The sequence below is a fragment of the Ascidiella aspersa genome, chromosome 1 (genome assembly GCF_963924565.1).
Source record: "Ascidiella aspersa chromosome 1, kaAscAspe10.2, whole genome shotgun sequence".
Lineage (NCBI taxonomy): Eukaryota > Metazoa > Chordata > Ascidiacea > Phlebobranchia > Ascidiidae > Ascidiella > Ascidiella aspersa.
In genome coordinates this window covers 37,150,981-37,178,299 of record NC_139447.1, presented here as the reverse complement: position 1 = coordinate 37,178,299, position 27,319 = coordinate 37,150,981, and the positions used below count along the sequence as shown (strand labels likewise).

The following is a 27,319-nucleotide window of genomic DNA, read 5'->3' as shown; positions in this document are numbered from 1 at the left end:
CCCTGGCTTGTATTTGCCCCTTTAAACTAGACGGGTGTGGTTTGTGACACTCTTGTGTATTATATGCACATTTGTCGTGGCGCATATATGCAAATAACATTATATGAACACCTCATGGCAAAAATGTCCGATCGTTGTTTATTAAGTTACCGAAACCTGATACCTTGGGCTGCAATTAAGTCTACACGGTAATTCTGTATTAGATGAACGCCGATTGGTTCAAGTATCGGATGTTTATCGATACTCCAAGTGGGTATCGGCTCTATACCTACCTTAAATAGTGTAAAAAAGGACGATACGTGACATTTCATTCCATTACCATAACACCCGCGGTCCGCGGTCCAAGCCGGGACCAAACGACGCCAATACAAAGCACAAAACAAGCAGAATGCGATAAATTGAAACGTACAAAGGTGATTTTTAACTGGTTATCAGGCCCAAATATGCCTTACCGTTATGAAACTGAGTTACCTAAAGTTGTAAGCTTGCCTGGCAAGGTAAAAATCTACGCTGGATCTCAAAGTTGAATTCCTACAAGAATTTTGTATGGGCTGCTAGTATTGGACGAGTACCGATACCACCACTTGGCATCAGGTATCAGCTCCGATCCGATATTATCGGTAAGCGATATTAAAATAGTGGAAGCCGGTTGTTTTGAAGTTGCATCGGCCTAAGGATCGATAAAAAACAAAGGTGTAGCCGAAAAGGCTTGGCATCGAAATGAGCTGGATTTTTACACACGGGGTCGCCTCAAAAAGCAACTTTGTGACATTTCCAGTTTATCTTAAACACCGCTCACGCTGTCTACTTTCCTGGAAGGGTTTTAACGGTTTGGTTTGTTGTTTTTTTCGCAGTATTACGAGATGTCGTACGGACTTAACGTGGAGATGCACAAACAGGTAAGATTTATAAATAAGTGTTTTTAAATGCTCGAAATGGTTGACGGAAATAGGTTCGAAGAATGTTGGTGAAAGTTATATACGTAACGTGTAAAATGTTTTTACAGTTTTAAATTGACGCTTTTCGAATCAAGCTGTGCAATAACCACAAACTTTATTACGTGAACGCTTGAACCTTATATTGACACATGTACACATTTATATCAGCTGGTGCTACCAGGCAAAATATTAATCGAAAAAACACACCTAATCTGGCTGTTTCTTTTCCAACGTTTTGGCAACCTATGGCGACTTGAATAGATTGCCGGAACGTTGGAGAAGAAATATATTTGCCGAAGAAGCTGTGTTTTTAGATAATGTATACATTTGATACTCGAATTAGTTTCAAAGCTGTTTTCATCAGCCTTAACGTGGTAAGTAAGTTTGTTTTCATATTTTTAGTGTTGTGTTATTTATCCTTAAAAAAATACGAGAAAACACACAAGACAAGAATTGCACAAATTAATAGGAAGCAATACGAATGATAAGCCAAAAATGAAGTTGTTTTTCGACAAATTACCCGTTGTAAATCGTTTTTAACGTAGTAAGAATAGCAAAGCCCATACAGAAGTAGGAAGATATTTGAACGGTTAAATCGGCGTGTTTTCCAACCAGGGGTGAAAATGGCATTAAAATTAAAAAAGATGCCGCTTGGTCTGCTTAAAATAGCCCTGGTTTAACTAAATCATCAGCTATAACGTGCTTTACCGCCATCTCCCCATCTCTCAGCCAAACCAAGCGAATCTCGCGCTTGAAGTCAAACGCCCAATATAATATGTTACGCACACAAAAAAAGCCGCAGCCAAGTTCGTCCCCGATACTGCGTAAAAAGCAAAGGCTTGTTGTTTTTGCTGCGCCCGCCGCACAGCTGTTTCAACAGAGCTTGCGGCCAAGGCGCCGTTCCACGCCCCAACGCGGCATTACACTTTCCGTTGCGTGCCGCACCGTCTGGCACCGATACATATTGTCACGGCCAAATGCCAGCCAAAGGCGAGGCGTTGCCCTTTTTCGGGGTGTAGGGGGGGTAGTTGTATTTACCCAAGTTTACGATGGTTTTGACTGTTTTGGGCGGTTTGCGGAAGTCTCTAAAGTTAAGTTTTTGTTTTTGTTTTATGGCTGTGTTTTTCAACCTTTCTTTGGCGGCCCAAATATTAGGCGTAAGTGTAAGAACATCCTTTTTAACTCAACTCTTCCTAAGTAACACAATGTGAATACCTATTCTATAAAAGTCAAACCACTAATTATGCGGTACATTGCGTCTTGAAAACCTACTTTATACCATTTTTTAAAACTGAAAAGCAGGACTGACTTGCTGACGGATCCTTATGTTTTGTTACAATATAAATCTTTTGTGCTGTAATAATGGGGTCTATCGATTAAGAATACCTGGTTATTGTTTAAATTTTAAACTTCGTAAATTACATAAATTTGTTTGTTTGCAAATTAATGAAGTGTTGCTGTAAGTGTAATTTATATGTAGAAAACAGCATAATTTGTTTTTCTGTGAAAAATTTGGATGAATAGCTCAATTCAATTCATTACAACAATGAATATAGCTGTAAATAATATGCAGGAAACTGAAACCTTCGCTGCTTTACGATCTATGCCTCGCGTTGCGAATGACTTGTGCGGTTTGTTGTTATAAGGGCGTCCATGACTCGTGACGTTTAAGCGAGACTAATGTGCGTGCTGCGCGTGTAATTTGGCTTTCGACAGCGCGATTTAAATACAACGCCCGATAAGTGTTGCCAACACTTAAGCCCCTTGTGCCAAACATTTAGCAGTTATGCTCTTGACCGTTTTCTTTCTGTATCAACTAGTTGCGTCAGTACTAATACGCTTTTTAGCAGGGATACTTAAACTGGGGTCCGTAGACCCCTTTGGGGTACATGAAATATTTTGAGGGGGGCCATGAAGTCCTAATTAACATCTTAGATCGAAATCACACGTTGTTTCGCTTCCATAAAGAAATTAAGCTTGTATAGTCAAGGCAACAATCGGTCGATTTTCGTTACCTTAAGTCTATATGAGATTTGCCAAAATAGCACTAAAAAGAATAAAGTAGCCAAAAGCAATCCAGCTGTACATGGTAAAAATTACAATCTTGCACTGCAATCTGAATGATTTCGGTAAGCCTCTTGGAAGGCACCTTGTGAACTATTCATGGTTGCCGTTATCGATGGCCAGTGCTACACCAGAAGGGCTTGATAACAGAATACACATTGTGTGTAATGTATTATGAATGTTTCAGTTAGATCAGATGGTAAAAATGCACAAAGTCAGGTTGAAATAAGTGGTGGCGTAACGGGCGCGGCAATCTTATCATCGCTCTCAAGCAGTCTTTAAGCGCACTGATGTAGTTTTTACCCCAAATGGTGCGACCGAGATAAACAGCTGGCAGGTCGCACTCAAAGCGAGATAATCGCTACTACCACTGTATGTTACAACTGCCGTTTTTCGGAAGTAGATTTAATCGCAGACGTTCCGCGCAAAACCGCGCAACCTTAATACTTGAACTGTATTTTAACATTGGTGGACATTTGCTATACTTACTGATTTATAAAACCGGTTCTGTCTTGTTTTTTTCTGTGGCTTTTTCCCGAATTGGATGTGTTATTGTTTGTTAATTGTAAAAATGTTGTTACATTTGTAAGAAATGACGTAAAGGCCTTGACCCCATTTTTTTTGTTTTTTTTTTGTTATATTTTCTATAATTTTTTTTTTGTTTTTTTACAAACTAAAAAAGGAATTTGCTATTTAAATTATCGACAAACTGCTTTTGTCTTGTTTAAAGCGTTTATTTTTGCGTTATACGTTATACCTTTCCACTTTATCAGACTTAAATTATTAAGTTAAAAATTGCAAAACAATGTAATAATTGGTCCAGGACTTGCCGAAATACCTGCTACTCGTTTTTCCCAACTTGAAACGCGTTTTCGCACCCTAAAAAAATAGGCGGTGATCATAAAGCTTCTCAAATCGACAGCATTCAAACGGCGATCATGTTAACACAGTGGTTTTCAATCGTGTACGGCGGCGCCCTAGTGTGCTATTTCTAATGCTAAAGGGTGCCGATAGGTATTTGAGAATTTTTAAGAATCTGAATTTTGCTCAATTGGTAAGCTTTTTGATACGACTATTTGTGTACGATTAGAGACCATTATATCAAATGACATTTCCTACATGTTTTAAGTTGATTGTGTTGTTCCAGTTCCATTTATAGTGACATTTCAGTAAAATACTGAACGAAAATCCCCATCGGTGTTCCGAAAATCCATTATTTTTGAGGAGTGTCTTAAGCCATAAAAGGTTGAGAGCCACTGCGCTAGGCGCTACAACTAGGTCACAGCCAAAGCTTAAGCTCCCTTCCATATCGGAAGTAGAGCACAAATCGCCAGCGTTCCACGCAAATCGCCATCCCTCCTTTATAAGCCTTATCGTCTCGTGTTTCGAGGGCTCTTAGCGAGCACTTGAGCCAGCGAATTCCGCCTTGAAAGCTTCCTTGGCCTTTTGGTGCTCGTTTAGCTCTTCAGCTGCTAACTAAGCGTCGGCTGCGGCCGTTTAATGTACGTAGGCTGCGGTCAACTATCCGGTCGCGTTTTTTTCTGCCGGTAATTGCCGACCGCTGTAGCTTTTGATGTTGGAAACACGTGCACAAGCGCCACTGGTGTTTATGGAGCAGATTGCTACTTGGAAATGTTGCAAAGTGGACATTTACTTTCGATTGTCGCTTGTTTGCGCTTTCCTAAACGATTGAGTCGTATGTAAGTAGAAGTTAGACGTAAAGGGAATGTCAAAGCATTTACAGAAGGTGACGTTTCAAATATATCTTTATTCATTTTTAACAATAGTTATATAATCGAAACGTTGCAAAATGCTGCTTACTTCTGTATAGGCTATAATATTCCTACTACTGCCCCTAACTAAAACCTCCAACCATTAAGACTTATTCGAAACGTTCACAAAATGTTTTTACTTTGTGTGGACTTTGATATTCTTACTACTGTGTCTAACTAATAACCTCTCGCCATTATGTTCCAATGTGTAGAAGTTATTTCTGAATTTTCTTCACAAAAAATCGGAACTCTTTGCACAGACTTGTATAACTGATAACTTGTTAGTTTGACATCGTACTGGCCAATGTAAAAACAGACCCATTCCGATAATACACCGGTAGAATTCGTGAAAGCAGTTTGGTATTGTATCCGTTTGTATACATGTATTTCATTCTACTGAAATCGATAAGAATTATGATAACGGTCCATGTTTCAGTCGCACACTGGGTTTCTTTGAAAGGCTTGCCAAAATAACTTGGGATTTTAAGGAATTCCATACACGCCAATGCTAAAACAACTAGTCATAAGCTTGTGAGGAGATTCGAAATTACTTTAGTACTTCACAGAAAACACAACACTGTATAGCGTAACGTGTTATCATCTTAGCGTAGTTTTCAAACACGATCGCGGTGATCTAAGAAACGCAATGATTGCTTTTCAATTGAAAGCATCCGCACTTTGATAAGAGCGTCCTCTCTTTGCCTCTTGCGACCGGAAAACCGAGATTATTATTAATCCTGCGGGAACGCACCAATACACATTCGTTAAGCACTTTAACCAGCTCCACTGCTGCACAGCGCAACAGAAGTTAAAATTGAAAGACTTAATATTTCCAAGGATGGGATACAAGGCCGTTCACTTGCTTGCAGATAATTGGAAGGCTAACTTTTTATTAATGTGACCTGACCGCTGTAACTAGATTCAAAAATTTAACCTGCAAAAATGATTTACCGTAGGCAAATGACTGAAGGTTCAAGTTAGACGTATAATAAACATCAAAGCCCATCAGAAATAGGTAGCAGATTTTAAACGTTTTGAATAATTCTTTGTTCATTCAAAATTCACTTGAAAATTCCATCGTCAAAAACAAAATAAACTATTGTAATAAGAAGAAGTTTTGTTTAAATATAGTTTAAAATCTTCGGAGCATAATGGTTGGAGGTTGTAGTAAGACGTAATACGAATATGAGAGCCCATACAAAAGTAGGTAACATTTTAAACGTTTCGAAAAACTCTTTATTAATTTTCAACATAAAGAGAAGGCACTGATAGTACTTTACTTTGTGTAAAGCAAAGCCTTACAGCATCGATAGCAGCAGCCAAGATGAGCTTGCAAGTCATCGCTTATTACTCGCTCGAGTGCCAACCCTCGAAGGCCACTCAACACGCCACTACACAGACTCCAGTGGCCGCCCCAAGCGCCTTTAAGAACCCCTGAGTGCGACACTCGATTTGCGCGCTAAAAATACGCGACACGAGGCAGAATGCGGGGGGGGGGGTCTTGGGGGGTTGTTCGAGCGGCTTTAACCATCGGATTTGCAAAATAATTAACATAAGCTAGACACAAAAAAAATCCAAACTTTTGGAAACACATGAGGTGTTTTAGAGACTTTTTAATTCTAAGACTTCAAAGATTTTTTACTTTTTCTGTAAAACTTCGTTTGTCCCGAACTTACTGGTGTATATAGGTAGAAATTGCTCTTCTCGGTGTAAACGAAGTATAAAGGTCAGCTGGTATCTGCTGCCGAAACGTCGGTTTATACTTCGTTTACACCAGAAGAGCAATTTCCATCTATTGATATGTTGCCTGGTAGAGCTAACTCTATTTTTTACTGGTGTATACTTGACTTAATTTGAAAGTAGCAATCTTCGTATTGCTTGCGCAATTTTAGCGACCAATGCGTTGGGAAACACTGCTTAAAGCCTAATGTGATTAGCGTGCGTTTATGGTGCGTCACATCGTCCGCTTTAACATCCGAACTAGGACTCTAGTGATGCGCAAATACAGGAAGTGATCTTTGCCAAGCTTATTAGCCGCAAAATTTACCGGCCTTCTAAGAAACGTTCCGATATTGTGACGCTTTTTAGTCAGATCCGTGACGAAATCTTAATAGGATACTTGCATCTTGGGATTCTTGGCTTAAGTTAATGGCCTCAATCCACTTCGAATTTGCATGCATTCTTCCCGTGGGAATATATGTGGCTTAATTTGGTAATTTCCAATCAATACCGATTTGTTAGGGATAAAATATTCAAACGTTGATGTTTTGATTTTCCGTGCTTTAAATATCCTGTTCCTGGCCACAAGTGGTTTGAAACTTCTTAGCTAAACGCAAACGAATTTGAATAAAATGCAATGAAATGAAAAAAAAAATCGCGAATGGAATTAGTTCAGACAAAGGTATTATTCTTATATAACAAATCCAAAACAAGGTTATATGGGTTTTGATATTAAAAAAATTAAATTATAGTCTTGAAAACGAACATTGTTTTACTGGTAACAATCTTACCTATACATGTATGAGACATTTCGTCCAATGTGCTTAAAATATTAAACCAATATCACTTTATGAATGCACAATGCTTTATAAAACTTGAAAGAATGTTACCTACTTGTATATACGGCCTTGATATCCTTGTACAACTGTCAACCATTATGCTCCAATATTTGAAAAGCATCAACTTACCCTTCGTCTTACGTGCTAAACAGCCCGTTCGCTTCCTCGTCCCGCGGTCTATTGTGACGCAATCGAGGGCCTTATCGCGGCTCCCCATCGCGCAAAGTGCGCATCCTTCACCCCTAGACCCCCTTAGGGCTCGAATTACCCCCAAACAGCGTTACCCCATGCATGAAGCTCTTTTTAGCACGCGTCTAGCTAGCTCTCACACCGTTTGGGTCGCTAAAAGCTTGGCGGCGGCGCGAACCGAGGTGAGAATTGGCCAAACGACCGCGTCTAATCTCCCTCCTTAGCTTGTTGTGGGATTGCAAGGCTCCAATGCAGCGTGAAATCACTCTGCGGGAATTCGCTCTCCCAACGCCCGCAAAATAGAGAAACGGCGCCCGGCCCGGGAGATCAGCTTACGCCGCAGTTTAACCAGATCCGCGGCAAGCAAACAGATTATGTCGCTTTGGGAGGCGCCGTTCCGGTCCCCGTGACGCTCGATTGCCCCGGGGGCGCCCACCCAGGTACAAATGGGGTTAAGGTTCCGCCCCCTTTTTTACCCCTAAGCTAACCCCATTTTCCTGTGTAATTTAAGCGGGTATAGGCGCATGGGTAAAAATAGCGTCGGACGCTGAACGCTCTGTCGCAACCGTGTCGTTTGTCGCGTGTGTCGGCGAATTTGTGTCGCAAGTCGCGTGCGGCGGACATGTGTCGCGCAACTTGGCGGTAAACCAAAACACAAACTAATCTCGAGTCGGGTAAAGAAGACGGAAGTAACGTAACCATGTCAGATTCATATCGTTAGAGTAATAACTATTGGGAAACGAAGTGTCAGAGCCAAATTTGCGAAATGACTGTTTTTTTATCACTTCACGTAATTGCTCTTTTGCTGAAAATATTCTAAAAGAGAGAAAAAATGGTTATTGATGACCGAAAAATGTAACACAGTATAGGGAGATAAAATATAATCCAGTAGTTCTTAACCTTTTAATGTCGTTCACCCTTGAAAAATAATAAATCAAGTCACGCGAATTAATGAACAAGCAATATATACTTAAAAAATAGAGTTAGCTCCACGAGGCAACATATCAATGGATAGAAATCGCTCTTCTGGTGTAAACGAAGTATAACCTCACGTTTCGGCAGCAGATACCAGCTGACCTCATAAGGGTTAATAATTAAAACGAGAGTGCGTTAGCCATCTTATATACTGAGAAGTAAAAACTTAAAAAAAACTGTAGATTAAAATTAATAATTCTAGACGTCGCTTAAGTATGCGATAAGCGCCAAGAGTCATCCAAAGCAATATATACTTATAGATTTACGGGATAATTTTGTGTCGTTCAGCGGTCGAAACTGGCTATCACCCATTTGTCAAAATAATTATCAAATTACGTCTTTGGGTTAATTATTTGCAGCTCAAATGAATATAAAGCAAACAGTTTTAGCGACATAAACCTCATGTCAATTTAATTCGAGTTTATTAATGCTATTGTCTTACGGTATGTTGACCTGAAGAGAATTGGATAGCCAAGGCTTTTGCATTTACACTTACGCTTACTATCCGGGTGGTGGCGAAAAACAGTTTAAGGAACCGCGCCGTTAATAGTTAGATCATTATAACAAACGCAACAATGTTTAAACCACAGCTAACATCCTCCCCCAACACGACAGGATCGCTTTTTCAGTCATTTCGTGTCGCTGAGGTTGAACAAACGATTTAACAGAAAGGTAAAAAGCGCCTGGGCGCCTTGTAAAATTGATTGATCGGCCTATGTTGATTTAACATTGCTTAACAGTGCAATGTACAACAGACTATATAGGTGTCGTACAAATATGACCTAATATATTTGCTAAAAGATTTATAGGAGTGTTTGTTTTTTAACCAGGGAGTAGTTTTTAATACTCAAAAGGTCTAGACAGATATTTCGGTTTTAGTGGTTTTAATTTTTGCTCTTTTTGTAAGCTTGCTAAAATACTTGATTGGGAACGATTAAATTACAAACTTTTGTGGAAAAAAAATATAAAGATTAGCGAAATCAAAGCAGCGATAGCAACCCTTAACTTTAATTGGCGTTCGCGCGTAAGACGCCAAAAAAAAACTCCAGCAAAAAACACATTCAAACGATTACAACCAGAAGGCTTAGGCAGCCAAAATCCAGCAGCAGCAGCGCTGCATCTCATTCCGTGCCATCACTCAACGCTCCACAGCCGCCATTCGTGCCTGTGATGGTGTGTGGTGGCTTAGGCGTCTACATCGAGTTTGGTTTCTAAGCACAATACGCTTGTATAAACACACAACACTCTTGACATTGGCTGCTCGCAAAAGGCACCGGATAAGTCGACCACGAGCGAATTGAAGGCTTTCGACAAGCCCGCCTTATGCGACCGCTCTTCGGTTCTACACAGTCCATTAAATACATTTTTTCGCCAACTGGATAAAGAAATTCCGCCTCTTCGCTAGTTTTGTTGGGTTAAAAAGTAAAATAAAATACTTAAAAAGTAAAATAAAATACTAAAAAAAAAAAAAAGTAAAATAAAATACTAAAAATTAAAAAAATTGATGCTAAAAACTACGCTTTTAAAAGAAACATGACTTAAATGGTGGTTTTGAGGTTTTTCGCGCAAAAATCAATTAAAGAGTAAAAATGATGCTAGAAAATACGCCGTTTTGAAAAACAAGGACGAAAATGGTATTGGGAGGTTCTTGCTCTAAAATGTGAGGGAAAAAAGGGTAATTCTAAAAGCTGAATTAAAAAAAAACGTTTTTTTACCTTTCAAAGCTTCATACCATTTTCTTTACATATGATAAATTGCGTCGATACATAACGTTGTATTGAAAATCCGCGTCCGACTTTTTGCTGTCATTCTATCAGCTATATATATATATATATATTATACAGCCATAGCAATTTGTCCGCATATCGCAAGTCGCATAACGGGAAGTACAGCGTGGTTTAGGGCGAGCTTTAGCTTCAAATCATACCACATTGTCGTCAATCAAGACGCCGTGCGTCGCAATTCCACTCTCGAATTACCAGGAAATGAAGCGAGATCCCGCCAATAAAACGACAAATATGCTGACGCTGAGAAATTTCGATGTTTTAGGCCAAAATTGCGGCGCTAATTCAAGACAGTTAATATGGGACCGCTTTTTAAACGTTTTTAAGGCCCTAATGGACTTTTCAACTGACCTTATTTTATATCACATTTTTTTATCAAAGATATGTGAATTATATGACATATCTTTGCAACAGGATATTAAGACAAGGGGTTGTTAAACTGGTGTACGTGTACCGCTTGGGGGTACATGGAATTGTTTTAGAAGGTCCATGGAGTCGTATTGAAAATTTTGGTGTATAATTTGAAAAATGGAATAAATTGAAATAAAAAAAGTTGAATTGAAAACTACGCTTTAGCGCCTTCTCTTTAAATATATTTTAAACCAAATAAATTTTTTTACGTTTGTTGGACCGTGCACAACAGGTTGTTAAGTCTACGTGTTGTATGACGTTAATTTATTGCGTTATCTCTAAAAAATTCATGCCAGCCCTGATCCCCACGCACCAGAAAGCTGCTAAGAAAGTTGCAAGAACCCCTGTCCTCGTGTATTATGCTACATTACTATATTTATTTTCTATATTGATTCTGTTTCCGCTTTGATATTCTTATTACGTCTTACAACCTGTAACCATTATGCTCCAAAATTTACCATACTATTTATATTGAATATTGTGCCGCTATAGTTGGTTAGTAGGTAGCCACCCCGCCCGTGATAGATGTGGTGTTTTGTCAAACTCAACAGTTTATCAGCTCGCCAAGCAAGCGTGCTCCATGTGTTGTTTCTGCTAACCGAGCGATTAAAGCGCAAATTCTTGGCATTTCTGCGCGAAATCCTGTCAACAGCCGCAAGCTGCAAAAGGCGATTGACCGCCTTCTTGCAAATGAACCATGGAAGGTCGCATTTGCCCGAAATAGCCGCTCAGTGCGTGACTTAAACCGACCTTAGCTGGCAAATCGCTTTGTTAGGTCCGCGCCTAATCGTAACGTACACATAGGGATTTTGCTGCCTGTCAAAATTGGCCACTTTAGGCGGACTTGAACAGCTAGATTTATTTTTTATTTTTTTTGGCTGATAATTTTAATTAATAGTCATATACGAATTTCCACAAATTAAAAATGAGATTGTAACTAAAATTATTGTTTTTCAATTTTCCTTTTCGAAAAGAGTACAACTGTCTGTAATTACCAAATTGTTAAATTTAAATTAAAACAAAGATTGGTACTTCCGTATTGGACACTCTTTAGACCTAATATTTATTCTCATGGCCAAAACTAAAAACAAAAACAAAAAACGCCCTCGGACAAAATGGCAATTCAGGATGCACAGGCAATTTAAAAATTAGCTTCGATATATAATTAATAGATTGTGGTCGCGGCAATGTTTATGCACCTGGAAATTGCGTTATGAGAACTGTTTTCCACCACACAATAAGCTGTATATTTGCTATTAGCGGCCAAATCGTTTTCAAGTTTTTCCACTTTAGCAAATAAGCAACCCAGGCACGAAGTTCAATTGAACTTCAAATGGTAAAAACTAGTTTCATTTTTGAAGCGTCTATAGGTTAACAGTCTACAACATTAAGGTTTTTGTTTTTAAACACACTGTAGATCGTATCCTTACGCATGGGCGTAATCATTATTTTAAATTTGAAAAGTTTTATGTGAAACTATTTATGTATATTTTCCACGTTAAAAATCTTTTCGGAAACATAAATGACTGCAAGAGCAGTATGCCGTAATGTTTGGTCTGTGTTACTTAAGCAGGGCTGGATCACAGAATATTTACTATAAATATAAGAATTACATGGCTTAAACTTAAAAGCAGTATGCAGTAGCAAATTGTTCAGTGCTATTTTAGTAGTGCTAGATTACAGTAAATAACCGCACAGACACCATGTTAAACCCTTACATTTTGCGTCTCGTAAGCAGCGTGCCCATCGCCCAAAACAATTATACGCCACACGCAAACGACCGTATCGTGCGATAGTTGGAGCGCTAAAGCACGACCGCCGACCTTCACGGTGTTTTAGTGGTCAATAAAAACACGTGCGTTTAACGCGGGTCGCGAATTTTACGATCCGAACGGCTAATTGGTCATTCACCGACCATTTACTGACCCCTGCGTTCAGCTATATCGCCTTATAGTGTAGAGAGGTCCAACGCCATAGCTTGGACGCCAAACGGCATAGTTATGCTCTTATGTGTGAACCCGTCTTGCTACGACGACCCAGTTTTTACTACTGTAGTATGATCCAAACTCGGAAAAAGCCTAGTTCGACAAATTAGGGCGATATTTTGATGATTCTGATTCCTATCTAATTTGTGAGTTGCGTGTGTGCCCGAATTCTAAATCAATTGAATTTCCGTTTACACCAAATATTCTGCTTTGTGGCGTTTTTAGTGTCCTGTTAAGAACTTCTTTTTAAATGAATTATATAGACCTAAAATGTGACAATCTTGGCGTTCTAAAGTACATTTAAAATAGATAAAACTGTCAAAGGAAATAAAACACATTGAAAATCAGGTTACACTCTGTTATTAAAAAAAAATATCCCTAAAGTGTCAAAAAAGCGCTAACTGAATAGGAGATTATGCAATAATCACCGATAAATGGCTTCATAAGTTACGCACCAGCTTCGTTCCGGTATCATCAAATATCGCAAGCCACGATCGCGTAATGACGTCACAATGACGTCATAGCAAAGCGGGGCGCTGCGGGCGGCCATAGGCGGCCAATCGGCCATCTTTGCGTTTAGGAGCAGCAGGACGCATCAGACCCCGGGGGAGTATAGTGGCTAACAGCAGGGAAGTGTAACCAACAGTCTGGCATATGGCGACCTCGTCACGGCGATAGGGATTATAACCCCATGTTCCTTCTTAACTTACCGACTAATATAATGTCTCTCGCCGCAAGCGAAGGATTATATCTGCGTAGGGCGTTGAACAAATATCAAAGCCCGTATAGAAGTTGCTAGCGTTTGTTGTTAGGGATGTAAGATATACCCGGTGCCAAGTGGTAGTATCGGTACTCAACCGATACTATACTACTGGTATCGGTGCCGATCCGATACCAAACTAATATAGGTGCTTCAGTCATAATTTGTCATCCAATGCAGCGATTCCTACCTTGAAAATAAGTTTTTTAAAGGCTGTAGGTTGACATCATGAGGTAGCTAACTTTTACACGCAAAAAAAAAAAAACTTTGACCTATTAGCCTGAAAAAAATCCTTTGAACGTTAACTTTTCATCTCTTTTGCTTGTTTTACCATAGTAATCACGTCATTTGGTATCTGATCATATCGCGATACTCTTTGGAAAAAAATATGGGAAGTACCAGACATCCCTAGCGTGTATATTTGAGAATGAGATTTTTAGATAACAAACACCGATCATTCGCGTATGTTATAGCCGTTGGGAACATCCTACAGGCACTTGAAAATTTTTGCTTTAAGCGTTTATTTAGACGTGTACGCTTGTAACTAAGACTACCAACTTTAAAATTCCCACTGGCAAAACAGTAACTACTTCTGTGAAGATTTTAAATTGCTTATAATAAAATAAAATCTTTGTCCACAGACTGTTTACAGTTGATCGTAATTAAGCTAGGTGGTGTTTTTTGGTGTAAAATTAAAAGGATTATTGGCTGTTGTGTGCTTCTCTCCAATACACATTGCGTTTATTTTTCCAAGGGTAATTTTTTCTCGTTGATTTTAGTTGTTGATAGACTCTCGTAAAAAAAAACCTTTTGTTCGAAGCGAAACTAATTGATTAAAAGTGTTTAGCGATTCAATTTAGCCCATGTTTTAAGCAACATTGTACTTAAAATTGTTTTCGCATTGCGTAGGCGTGAAAACTTTACTAAAAAACTAAAAATATATTTGTTCTTCACTGCAATTTCCCCTCGTGTTGTGTTGACATTAAGCCGCCCAGACAAGCCCAAGAAACGAACTAATAAATTGATGTCGCCCAAACTTTGGGAAAACCCTGCTAAGTTTACGTTTGCCTGACGTGCGGTAAATATAGGAATGCGGGCAAACACGACTTGAATCTCTAGAAACCTCCCTACACAGGCACAGAGGTTGCTCATTCCCTCCACATTTCTGTGGGAAGCGCCCTCTTTCCGTTAGGCGAGGCTACACGCCTCTCAACTCGTGGGTGGCGGTAAGCCAAACACACGGCAAGCGTATACATCAAACAACAACATCAGTAACGATGTAAGTCGTGTGTAAGTGGCTGCGGTGGCGGACTGAGCCTGCCGCTTGAATGGCGCGGAAATTCCTCCCATCTAATCGTGTTGTGATCGCAAGCACAAGACTCAGTTTCGGAGTAGGAAGGAGTAAACTCGCCTCTAACCGTCGACAGAGTCCAACGCAGTGTTGTTATGACTTCATTAAGTGCACTTAAGTAACTATTTTCAAAAGACTTGACTTGACTCAAGTCTACTGGGTGTAATGACTTAACGTATTTTAAGTCTTTAGGCAAAATGACTTGACTTTACTTAAGTCTTTTGGGTAAAATTACTTGACTTAAGTCTTTTGGGTAAAATAACTTGAGTTAAGTATTTTGGGTAAAATAACTTGAGTTAAGTATTTTGGGTAAAATGACTTGACTTAAGTATTTTAAGTAAAATGCCTCGACTTGTCGTTTGGACAAATTACTTAACATTTTCAAGTTATTTTTTATCTGAGTTTTAAGCATTCGATGAGCGTGGTTTAGATTGTTTAATAAACAACAGTTCACGCCTATTACTCAATATAGAGACGTGAAGTTATGACAAAAAGTAAAATACAGTAATTAGCTTTATCATGCGTATATAGCTAGGCTTTCAAAACAGCCCAATTAAAACTGTAAAGGCATAACATTTTTTTAACTCTGGTTTTAAAGCTTTTACTAACCCCAACTGTATATTTAAGAATGGGTTTAGAGCAGGGTGGGCAATTATTTTTGATAGGGTTCGCATTACAAACTGAAAATGTCTTGGCGGACCGGATTAAAGAAGGAGGGTCCTGAAAAATACTTGTTTGATTCCTTTTTAAATAAAGCTTTAAATATCTAAGTCTTGACAAGCTGGTAGTAGTAGGAACAATTACGGATGGTTTTTAATAAAATATCTTAAAATAAGTGGAAAACACGTTAAGGCGTATTTTTACTCAAGTTTTATAAAAGTGCCCGCTGGCCAGATTTAATTGCTTCGGACAACGGTGGTTTGCCCAGAACTGGTTTACAGGCTAAAGCAGTTTTTTTTAAATCTGTCACAAAGCACGGCCCATCAGAACCTAAAGGCGGAAATCTCCCGACAGCAAAACAAGCTTGTTCTGTAAACATTCGCTTGGCGCATTATGTGAAGCGCTCCCGCCAAACATCACCAGCGTCATGTTTACCTCGCACACCAACGCGTATCGCGTTCCCTTCAAAACCCCTGGGTTCTCATACGAGGTGGGGGTTACTGGGGGGCAAAATACCCCCTTGCTATCTCACATAATAACGTGGAGCAAATTGGACTTTTTAACCCTTCCCCTTGAATAATATTATGTATCTCAGCTGCTATATAGAACCTTGTTTGGCGTGATCCCATTCACAGAATAATTATTTTTCCTTAATTTATTGGGTGATATCTACATGTCGATCCAATACTAAATTAACTTGTGCCTTGGTATACAATCCAATGTAGAGTTGACCTAAAGGTACATTTTTTTACAAAATTTTACAATAAAAAGCGAAGATAAATAAAGTTCCAGCCTATTAACTTAAAACCATTACCATTGCACTTTTTTAACTTGGGTATTTTTGCTTATGTGACGTTGGTAATGACGTCATTTGGTATAAGATCGGATCGAAGCGCGATACATTTTGGCCCAAAATTTCCGGAATCAGTATTGGAATAAAACATGAAGTAATACACATGGCTTTTCACAATGTTTTTATTTTATCAAGTTTGTCCATCTTACCACAGTACTGACACCATTTGGACGGCGGAACATTTCGCCTAAAATGTGGACACAATCCAAAATATTGGATATCCCTGCAGTCTGCTGTTATAGCGATGAGAGAAACAGATCAAACACGGTGTTTTACAAACAGCACAGCCCATAACGGGGCGACATCCGTACAAAAATGTGTTTGCCATCGCCGCCGATTCGGCTGTTTTCCCCGAATCTGCGCCTATTTCTGTCAACAGCGGATTGCGCCATTAGAACCTCTCGTCCGGCCCGCAATCCACACAACCAACCCCTGTTTATTGTGGGCTAGGTAAACTGGTGACCGACTCTGTTCCGCCTTTGGGAATGTATATGTGTGTGTGTGTGTACATAGCGCGTGTGTGCTTAGCGTGCGTGCGTGTGTTTGTGTTTGCTTAGCCACCGTCGTTTTCTTTGGCGAAGTGGCCAGATTGAAAGACGAATGATATGGCGAGAAAATTTAATGACCCGGATCCGTGTCTGAGTGCTCCCTGGAAACCTCGCGTTTCGTTTTTGGCAATTGTATTTTTGCAAAACGTATTTTGGCCTAGACCGTTAGTTCAATTTAAAACCAATGCATAATTACCTACATCCACTTTTTTGCGCTGATTTTGGAATAAGGTTTTGCCGAAACGTTTGTAAAGAGTGAATTGTCGATTTTATCTAATATTATTTTTTAAAGTAAAACGCAACAAAATTTAGCCGTAATTACATTAATAGTAGTTATTAAAACTGGGGTCTTTTATCCTTTCGTGGGCTAGTTTTTGGGGGTCCATGCATGCCTAACGAAAAAACCTAGTGCATTAAGCTCTCTTGAATGCATTTAGACTCTATGTCAGTTTTACATTTTTTTAGACGGAAACGACAGGTTTCATTGTTTTATGACATCCATTTACGACTTCAGCTCTAAAGAATTCAAAGATTTTTCAAGGGTTCGCTTTAAAAAAGTTCAAGAACCCCTGAGCTAAACAAACCGTTCAAAAATTCGAAAAAAAAAACGAAAACAGTGAGCACGCCAGTTTTCACCACGTTTTTGTTAGCTGGTGTCGCTCTATAGGTGGAAATATTCGTCCAAAATCATTGAGCGTTTAACGTTATGCGCACCATACGTCGCTATACCGTTTGCAAATCGACGCCGTTTCTTGCTTTGTATGGTTCATATGCCTTTTATCGCTTCCTGCAATTCTTATCTCACACACTAACCCAACTCGTTTCCAAGTATGGCTTCCTGTATATAGATACACGCGTAATGTGACAAAGTTCGCAGTGGATATAATCAATGCTTTATAACAACAGCGCGCTCTCTGCTATAAAGACAAAACTATATGGGTTTCGAAGCACTTTGCAATACAAAGCATTTTTTGTGGACCTATTGAGTGAACGTCGGTTGGTCTTTTTTTCTTGGGATGTGGTTTGGGAAGCAGCTGGCAATATAATGTACTGATTTAAAACTGCCGTCCGTGGACCCCTTAAGTGTATAGCTGGATTGGTCTTTTTTCTGGAGAGGGTTTTTTGTGGGTCCACAAGGGTCTATTAAGTACGTATGCATAATTGAAAAAGCGAATTAATTTTTTTTTTAAATATCAGTTAAGAAAAACTTTATCGCCTTCTGTATTTAGACTCTATTTTGGTTATATTTGGACATGAATTCGACGAAAAACAGCAGGTTGCTTGAATCTACTTTTTTATGACGTCAATTCTGAAAACAAAATTTATACACTGGAAAACATGTTTGCTGGTACGCGTTAAAAAAGTTAAACCCTGGAAACAAATTTGTGGATATTAAAAAAAAGTTTACAAGCCTGCTGTGATCGCATGATGTGTTGCAAGGCATCGATTTGCAAGAAATCTTTACTGAGCCGCTCTGTTTACGGCAAACAAAACTTACTGGGTTGCCATTGGCCTGCTGTAGCAGTTATTTCAAGTGGCGGCCTTAAACAAACTTCACGAGCACTTAAGAACGACTGACGCAACGTTACAGCTAGTCGGCCAACATTGGCGTTTTAAACTGAACCTTTTGTGGTTTGACAAACCTTCTTCTAATCGCCCTTCAGAACTACAAGTTTGTCGCAAAATTGCCTTAAAGCAGATTTGCAAATTCGAAAAAGAGCATTTTTGAAAGGGGACTAATGTTATTGTATTTATTGGTGTATTCTAATGACCCAAGCCTGGATTTTTCAAACTGGCAGTTGCTTAACGAGTTTTAGTGTCCCAAGTAGACCCACATATACTTCACACCAAGTGCTCCACTCATTTACATTGTAATTGCGACTTATGCGAGTCTCTCATCTAATACATAACGCAATCTTGAACAGAGTTTTTGCAAATTGATTCACTAAACGACACGTGTACAGAAACAGTCAATAATAAACAACATTTTGTTTGTTACTTGTAATAGTTCGTAAACGTCACGTTTAGATATAACTTTGCGACGTAACGTTTTGACGTAACTTTATAACGTTACGTAATGACGTAGTTGTGACGTCATTTATAAAAATCTCATGCCCTTGAATTCAAAATCCTGGAATCCCCCCTGATCATAAGGAACTCGTACAACATAATTTACATTACGCCCTACGTCAGCATTCCATTAATGTTTGCCAAGATGCATTGATACATTACCTTACACCCCAAATTATTGATAGGTCAAGCATGCTTTCACAGTAAAGGGGTTGGCTTCTAGAGAGTTGCCTTGTTCCCCTTACGTTATTAAAGGAGCAGGCGCCTTGGCCTATTAAGGCAAACAACCTTGAAGCCAACCCTCGTGTTAATGGGCTCTTCTCCGGTTAGAAGCGAGCGAGCTAATTGCTTCACGCCGATTAGCGCAAGGGTTGCGGCTGCTTCTGGCAAAGGTGGTTGGCTTGTGGTGAGATTAGATCACCGCCCGTGTTCGCCTCTTGACGCGCTGAGAGGCGTTTAACTGTGCAGTAAACAAGTCATTTTGAAATGATGTAAGTACCAGTCAAGTCATTTAAAAAAATAACAAGTTAATTCCCAGTCAAGTCATTAGTTTCCAAGTCAAGGCCCAAAATAAAACGTTAGACTAAGATCATTTAATGAGCTGCAACTAAACTAAAATATACGAAAACGCAATGTAGCCTACAGCAAGGAGTTTGTCGTGCAAAAATTAGGATAAATGACCAAGTTTGTATCAAATTGTTAAATGAAAGCACTTTGTATCACCCAAAGACTTTGACTCAATCACTAAAGTCTAAGTCCGATCGCAAATCATGGATGATATTCCAATATTGATTTTGGTATCTAATCGGCACCGATATAACTCTAGAATTGGTCGAGTAGCGATACCACAACTTGGTATTATGTATCGGCCCATACCTGACATTATCGTACATTCCTAGACTTGCGATTACCCTTCAAATAGCCACCGTTGTCTTGTACGCTAACTTTGAGGAATAACGGCTTGTTGAAAGATTAGATCACGGACTGATTGGTCCCCGCGTGTGCTGAGTGACGTCTTGCGTGTTAGACGAATTGCGCAATTCGCCTTGCCAACTTACCTGGCTTGTTCTCCAACATACATAAGTCGGGATGGTCCGATAATATCCGATCGGAGCCGATAACCGTTCCAAATAGTAGTATTGAAACTCGTCCGATACTAGGGTATATCGGTGCCGATACGATAACACATTATATTATAGGTATCAATTTAAAGTGTTAGCGTTTTATTAACAGCATTTGAGTGAATAACGACACTAAAATGATTAAAAAGTAGAAAAATTATTTGGTCGGCGTTGTCAGCGAAGGTATTAATAAAAAACTAAGTTTGTTTGCAAAAGCGAAATTGCTCTTGTTTTGCCTAATCAAACACGCGCAACTGTTTTGTCTGTTTAAGCCTTCTCATTACCCAAATGAACCATCAGTTTACTGGCGATTGACAACAATTCGATCTTAACGTTATAAAAACATGACAAAAAGCTACAAAAGTAAAACTACCAGGCGACATATTACTTAAAGATATTTCAGACTTTAATACGCTTGTCGTTCGTGTTCAAGGTATTTAAAACCCATTTAAGTCATTTTTAGGGGTAATGACACTAAAATAGGCTTAAAAATACTACTGGCCGACAGTCCTCTATCTGCTGATGTATCACTTGGCGGTTTTCGGACGAAAATCGATCTGTCTCCCGAATATCGTTGACGTGCCTTGCGCAGGACAAGATTGCCTCGTGTTACTGTTTCTGTCTGAATCCAGCCACAGACGGAGCCACCCAACGCGCAATTTCAATCCGTCAACGTAACACAAGTCGACAGCTTGATTGCCGTGCAGCCCAGGGGGGTGGGGGTAGATACCGCCCCTATTTTAACCCCACCCACACGCTAGCCCACCGGTCGATTTTCACGTTTTTCCTGGGAATGGATTTTTTTTTGGAGTTTGAACACAAATTATACTATTATACTGTATTGGGAAAATACGTGGCGAGAGGTAGCTACAGTTGGAACGCTGATTTTATTGGGAAAATTCGTTTGCTAAAATACGGGAAATATTTTCTCTGAAAAGTATTTAAATGTATCACTAGTTATTATAGGTCTCTGAAAAACTCTAGATTTTCTTTAAAAAGTCTCCAACTTTATTACGCGGTATTAGATTGAAAAACTACAGAGTTTCCCTGCAGGATGTTTAAATGTTTTAAATTTATTCGATAAAAATGAGTAGCCGCCCTGTTGTAACTATTTCGTCTCTTTACTTTGCAGTCGGAAATATCCAAGCGTCTTGGCATCATCTGCGCTCAAATTATTCCCCTTCTGTCCCAAGAGGTGAGTTTGAATGTTCAACAGGCGCCTTAGAGTGCGGATGCTTGTCTGCCTTAATCCTTTCATCGCTCAATTAAGGAGGCTTCTTATACCATGTTTAATTGCTTGTCGTGCACCGCAAGGAACTTGTCTATAAGGCGTGCGCGTGTGCTATTTACATTGGATGCGAAGCCTGTTTGGTTTATTGCTCTGCACGCAATGCATCTTTAGAAATGCAGCTTACTTGAGGCCATATTATCGGGATAAAATCGACATTTCGCTGTTTACAAGCTCTTCGAAATTACCTTATGCAAGGGCTGTGTTGCCCTAAGTCAATGAATTGGCTTAAGTCACTGTTTTAAAGTGACTTGGCATTTTACCAAAATGACTTGACATGAGGAAGTATTTTGACCAAAATTACTGGCTCGGTCGTAAATTATTTTGTAAATTAACTTTCAGGGGTAAAATTAAGTATTTTCATTAAATTTTTTAAGTAAAATTGGGTTATTTATTTCATTATTTGCACGTAGAACAATTTGCTGTATATAATGTTTTTGTTCGTTTCAGTTGAGTAGTTAGTTTTCATCGGACGGGTTTGCAAATATAATTAGTTATCGCTTTATATTACCGGCTTGACTGGGACGTTATTTTTTTCTATTTTGACTTCAATTTTGGTTGTTATTGAAATGACTTGACTTGAACTTAAGTCATTACAAACTGCCTTGTTTGCAACTCTTCCTCGTGTCAACACCAGTGTAAATGAGTAATTTTCGGTGATTATGCATTGATTGAAGTAACTGACTTAGCATTGTAATACCTCTTTCATCATACAAACGAACCAGCGTTCCAGTAACGTGTCTCTTTACAGCACCAACAGCAAGTTGTCTCGGCTGTTGATAGAGCAAAGCAAGTTACAATGGCCGAACTCAATCAAATCATCGGGGTGAGTTTCTATACTTTCTAATATTGTGTTGCACACTTGCATAACTGTTTGCATTTCTATATCAATACACTTAATGTTGAAACAAGAATTTTGCTTCGCGTGACGCAGGGTAGGCATGAAATTTTTAGAAATGGCGTCTTAAATTTTCGAAATCTGCTGTTTCTGGCCCGATAAATGTGAAACTAAAATGGGGTCTAAATACATTCAGTGCAAAAACGTTTTGATGTTAAATAAACTTTTTGCAAAAATTTATCACTTTTTGAATAACACACCTAGTGCATAAGATTTCAACAAGACCTTCATGGCCCCCTTAAACTAGTCCATGAACCCCAGTTTAAAATCCCATGTACTAAACTAACAGCCTCAATATTCGCAGCAACAACTCCAAGTGCAGAACCTGATGGCCCACAGCGGCGCCGGTTCCGGGGCGGGGGGCGGTCCCGGCTCGCACCCAATGAACGCCCAGGCCGCCATGGCCGCCTTCGTGTCGGCCAACGGTATGGTGCCTCCCCCGTCTTTGCCCCCCCACTCCGGGGCCGCATTTGCAGGCGGAGCTCTTCCAGCGACCTCTACTAACGCACTGGCTGCCGCAAACGCCAACATCCTGGCCCTTCAACAGGGCCTCCTGCCCCATCACCCCCTGCATATGATCGCCGGCGCTCGGGGATTCCCCCCCACCAGCTCGGCATCCCTGGTGCCACCGCCAGGTGGCGTCAAAGAGGACCCGGGTCGTCGACCCAGCGAACGCATTACACCCGGTAAGTGAGCTGTAAGGTTATGGAAAGTTTTCTGGTTTTTATTACATGCGTGGTTTTCTTTGTTTTGGCCTGAGTTTTTTTCTAGCGTGTGATGGAAACGAAAAAGTACACCCAGGAAATAGAACTTATGTGTTTTTTTGAATGACAAATAATTAACCAGTTAAGAAATGTATATGTTTGCTTTTAAAGCTGGGGGAAAAGGTTTTATAAATTTGTCCGTAAGTGGCATTTTTTTAGGGTCATATACGTTTCACGTGTTTATCTAAGTTTTAGTTAGTAGTATGAAAAAATAAATAAAAAATAATTATAATCTTTGCTTTTATTATACGAGAAAAAATGATTTTGTGTTGTTTAGCCCTTTACTCTATTTTCCCCATATCTTGTGTATTTTTGCCAAAAAAATAGTGATGTTTATAAAATCCAGGATATGGAACACTTTTTACGTGGCCATTTAAAACCAAGGCACTAAAAATTAAAAAATAAACGGTTTCACGGTGTATTTTAGAACCCCTACTTCCTTAAACAGGTCTTTAGCTAGCTCGCCTCCAATGCTTTAAACGTGTCGCTTGCGGCTCTTATACGCCGCATCAATAATGCACGACAACGATTCGCCCATGCATTATTGATAGGACTGCATCGCCGCTCGAACCCCTACCCCTCCTCTCGGCAGCACCAAAGCCCGCCGACACATATTTCAAATCTAATTAATGTCGTTTGATTATTATTACTTTCTCGCCCCGCTTTACGACTGCGCCGCTACGGATCAACATTCTCTCTCTCTTTCGTTGAAACTCGAAAATGGACTCTCATGCGCCTCCAGCGGAAAGAGAACGTGCCACCAGTAGAAGGGTAAGGTTGAGTTTGTTTTTACTTCTAAAAACCGCTGCAGGGTCGCCATGAAATATTTGCATCTTTAAAAGTCTTTAAATTGATTTGCGTAATGAAAAGTATTTCAAGATCCCTATGTTTTTTGTCCTTGAATAGTCTTTATTTTCAGTCCAGCTTACATTTTTTATGATTCCGCTGCTACAGGGTTGCCATAAAGTTTTCATATCTTTAAAAGTCTTTAAATTGCGGCATTGAAAGGTCTTTGAAAAAAATCATTTTTCCAATGTCTTTAAAAAGTATTTTATTTTATTTTCAGCTCAAGTTATTAGTTTTGGAATGATGTTGTAAAACCAAATTATACACTATTTGTTATTTGGTTGACCGTGGTATTTATACTGTTTTTGTTTGGAAATTAGTTGACAAAAATACGTCAAAAGATCAATTTCAAGTCTTTAAAAAGCAATATAACTTCTTTAAAATAGGAGTGAATTTATTAATTTATTTTCAACAAAACCGTGTTCTGTATTGATGACCTGAGCACAGGAGACGGATAACCGATATTGCGGGGTCGCGGATTAAATTTAAAACGATATGCGTGTCACGATCAAACCTGTATTATTAGGCGTTGGAGCGAAAATGGCGTCGCATAAAAACGGCCTTATTTCGCCGCGAAATCGATCCGCGGAGTTTAATTAAGGCCCGTTGCAATTTCCCGATATTGGATCGTGTTCAAGTTGCTGTTTTTGATGCTGACAAGGCTGATAGCTGTAATTTGATTTGCAACAGTTGTCACGAGTAATTTGATAAGGCAATGTTTGCGAAACACGTTTCTTTAATTTTTCCGCACATTTTATTGCTTGAATGTAGGATTTCCGATACTTGATGTTTCACTACGTTATCCGATATTTTGAGCCAAAAGTGGCGCTAGCTGACGGCTGCCTAAGTCGCTTGCACATCCTTGTATCCGACTCCAAAGAACAGACGCTAAAATACATGTCCTTAACTTCTTGAACTTTAGATAGAGCAATGAAGTTAATAGTCGTCAACACTTGTTTGCCAAAATTATCTTGATTAAAGTCACACGTGGTCATTTCATGGAAAAATGAAAAACGTAACCCATTGTTTCTCATTTTTCAAAAAACCTTGAAATGTGATAGAATGGTTCTCGACTAACTCAAAACATAAAAAAACACAGAATTATTTCAGGAACTAATATGATCCGATAGTAAATGATTTCATTAATTTGGTTAAATAAGACGGAAAATCGTACTGCGTCATTTCAAAAAGCGGCGTTATTTTCTTCTTTGTCTGCCTAATTTCGTCAAATTTATTTATTTTCTAAAAACGCGAAAATACACTTTGTTAACTCATTTATAGTCGCACTGTATTTTCTTTGTGACGTTGGGCCGGGTTTTGTTGAAATTACAGATCGACCGATGTCACTTTTTCGGACCAAAAGCAGCACCTGATTTTTTACGTTTTGCCCAACCGACACCTATTTTTCTATATACAAAATTTGAATTAATTTAAAATGAAATCCAAATAACATTTCACTTTATCTACCTAGATTAATAAATCTCTTATCTTGCATATATTTTGCTTATACAGAACGAAATTTTATATAGCCAAACAAGTAGAAAATTTGTTTGATTATCAGGAACAACTGTATCCTTTGTAGTAAAATGTCAGCAAAACTTACCATTTTTAGTTATATATTGGCCAATATTATCGGTTCTCTTGTTCGAATTTCGGTCAAGTACAACTGCACCGGCGACCTAGCGATGACAAGTAATCGTTGCAGAGTTGCGCAACCAAAGAAAATACATTTTCGTTCAGCTTTCTTCGGGCTAATTGGCTTTTTGGCGAGCGCGCGCTCTCCGAAGAAATGAATTTAATTCGCAAAATCGCTCGCGACCAATTTACCGCCTATCGCTCTCATGTTTAAAGTCAACTGAAGGGTTGGCTAAGCGCATTTCGCTGTCTTTGAGAAAAGCTTTCAGAGCGACCTTTGTTGCGTAATATCGCCACAAAGCCGCACGCGACACTTTTACCGCGCGACTAATGATCGCGGCGACGCGACGCTCGCTTTGGCGCAAAGGGAGCTGAGAAAATTGACTATTTTCGTCAAACGCGACACGCGACATCGATCCGCGAGCGCGACGCAGATTTGTCGCGACGATTTATAACGAAAATGCTGCGACAAAAAAGTCGCCAAAAACCCCATTTTCTTCGTTTTTTATTCGCTTGTTGCTTACTTTTAAAAAATTATCTCTAATTTGGAGCATTATGGTTGGCGGTTGTAGAAGTATAAAAATTCAAACTTTAACACAAAAGTAGACCACTAATTATAAGGCAAAAATGTTCTACTTCTTACCATTATGTTGAAAATGCATAAAGATTTATGGTAAACGATCGCACCATAATAGATTTATACTTCTGTACAGAGTTTGATATTTTCCCTATGTCGTCTGTTATTGGCGCGCAACGCCTTGGTTAAATAAAAGAACCACAGGCGGTATTTTTAATGCAAATCTCTTTAATCGTTTTTTGCAATAAGGTGACATATCCAACCCCGTTGGTTAAGCGGTTTCACAGCATAATTGCTGCCAATTTAATCACTTTTACCCACATTTCTCTGAATTACATTCGTGTAGCGCCAATTGTTGTGGTTTACTGTGGCTGGCTCGTGTAGGTGACAAGAGCAAGAGGTTATTGTGGCGTTAAAGGTTACAAGTTCATTTTTGAGCCTAACCTTTCTCCCGAATCTCAACAGATTTGAAAGGTTAAAACGACTTGTGTGTATGCACATCTGTTTAAGTAACCCGCTGACGCGCTTAACCGTTTTGTGACAACGTTTTCTTGCAACCGAACGCTTTTAAGAGCTCTTTGGACAGAATTACATTTTATACCCTGAACAAAACCGCCGCGTTATGTTTAACCGCTTTGGTAAGCTTTCCGTAATTAACTTGATTTTTACCTTGGCAAAAGTACATCGATAGAAAATGAAATTGCTAACTTTATATGCACTTTTTTAGTTGTTTTGCGATTAACTTGGCTTAATTGAAATTAAATCATTTAAAAGTGACTTAATTACAACACTATATGCTGGCTAGGCGTGCAAAAATGACAAAAAATATAAGAAAGCGTTCTTTTACCAGGGTTAATATTAAACTGGGTCCGTGGACCCCTTGGAGTTACGTGGACTAGTTTTAGGAGGACCATGGAAGTCTAATTAAAATCTTAGTCTTGGTGTATAGTTTAAAATGGAATGATTTTTTTCAAAAAATAAAACTTGACTACTTCATTCCTTTCCAATACCGATAACCGATTTTTTTTTTCTTAATCCTATATATCGGTAGAAGTGGAATAACGGCCGATATTGTCACTAAACCGATATAATAGTCTCTCTAGTTTAAACCCCAGTAGGATGTTGTCGTCTTACTTGACGAAAGCTATAAGCATTTCCCGGAGGGCGACATTCAATAGCTGGCTGACCTCAGTTGCTTCATACTTCAGCTTGGCAAAAAATGCGGCGCCTTTCGGTAATTTTAAAATATAGAACTGACATGGCAAACTTTAA

The 27,319-nt window shown here is 39.2% G+C and overlaps 1 protein-coding gene across 1 annotated transcript in view; it reads left to right on the top strand.

Moving 5' to 3' along the window:
* Positions 1-27,319, top strand: part of LOC146170347 (transducin-like enhancer protein 3) — a 66,158-nt gene that overhangs the window by 13,602 nt on the left and 25,237 nt on the right. The window contains exons 4-9 of the mRNA XM_083389213.1: positions 855-899; positions 21,172-21,234; positions 22,079-22,153; positions 22,530-22,911; positions 22,997-22,999; positions 23,732-23,760. Coding sequence (XP_083245339.1) covers positions 855-899; positions 21,172-21,234; positions 22,079-22,153; positions 22,530-22,911; positions 22,997-22,999; positions 23,732-23,760 — 597 coding nt within the window. The remainder of the gene's footprint in view (positions 1-854; positions 900-21,171; positions 21,235-22,078; positions 22,154-22,529; positions 22,912-22,996; positions 23,000-23,731; positions 23,761-27,319) is intronic.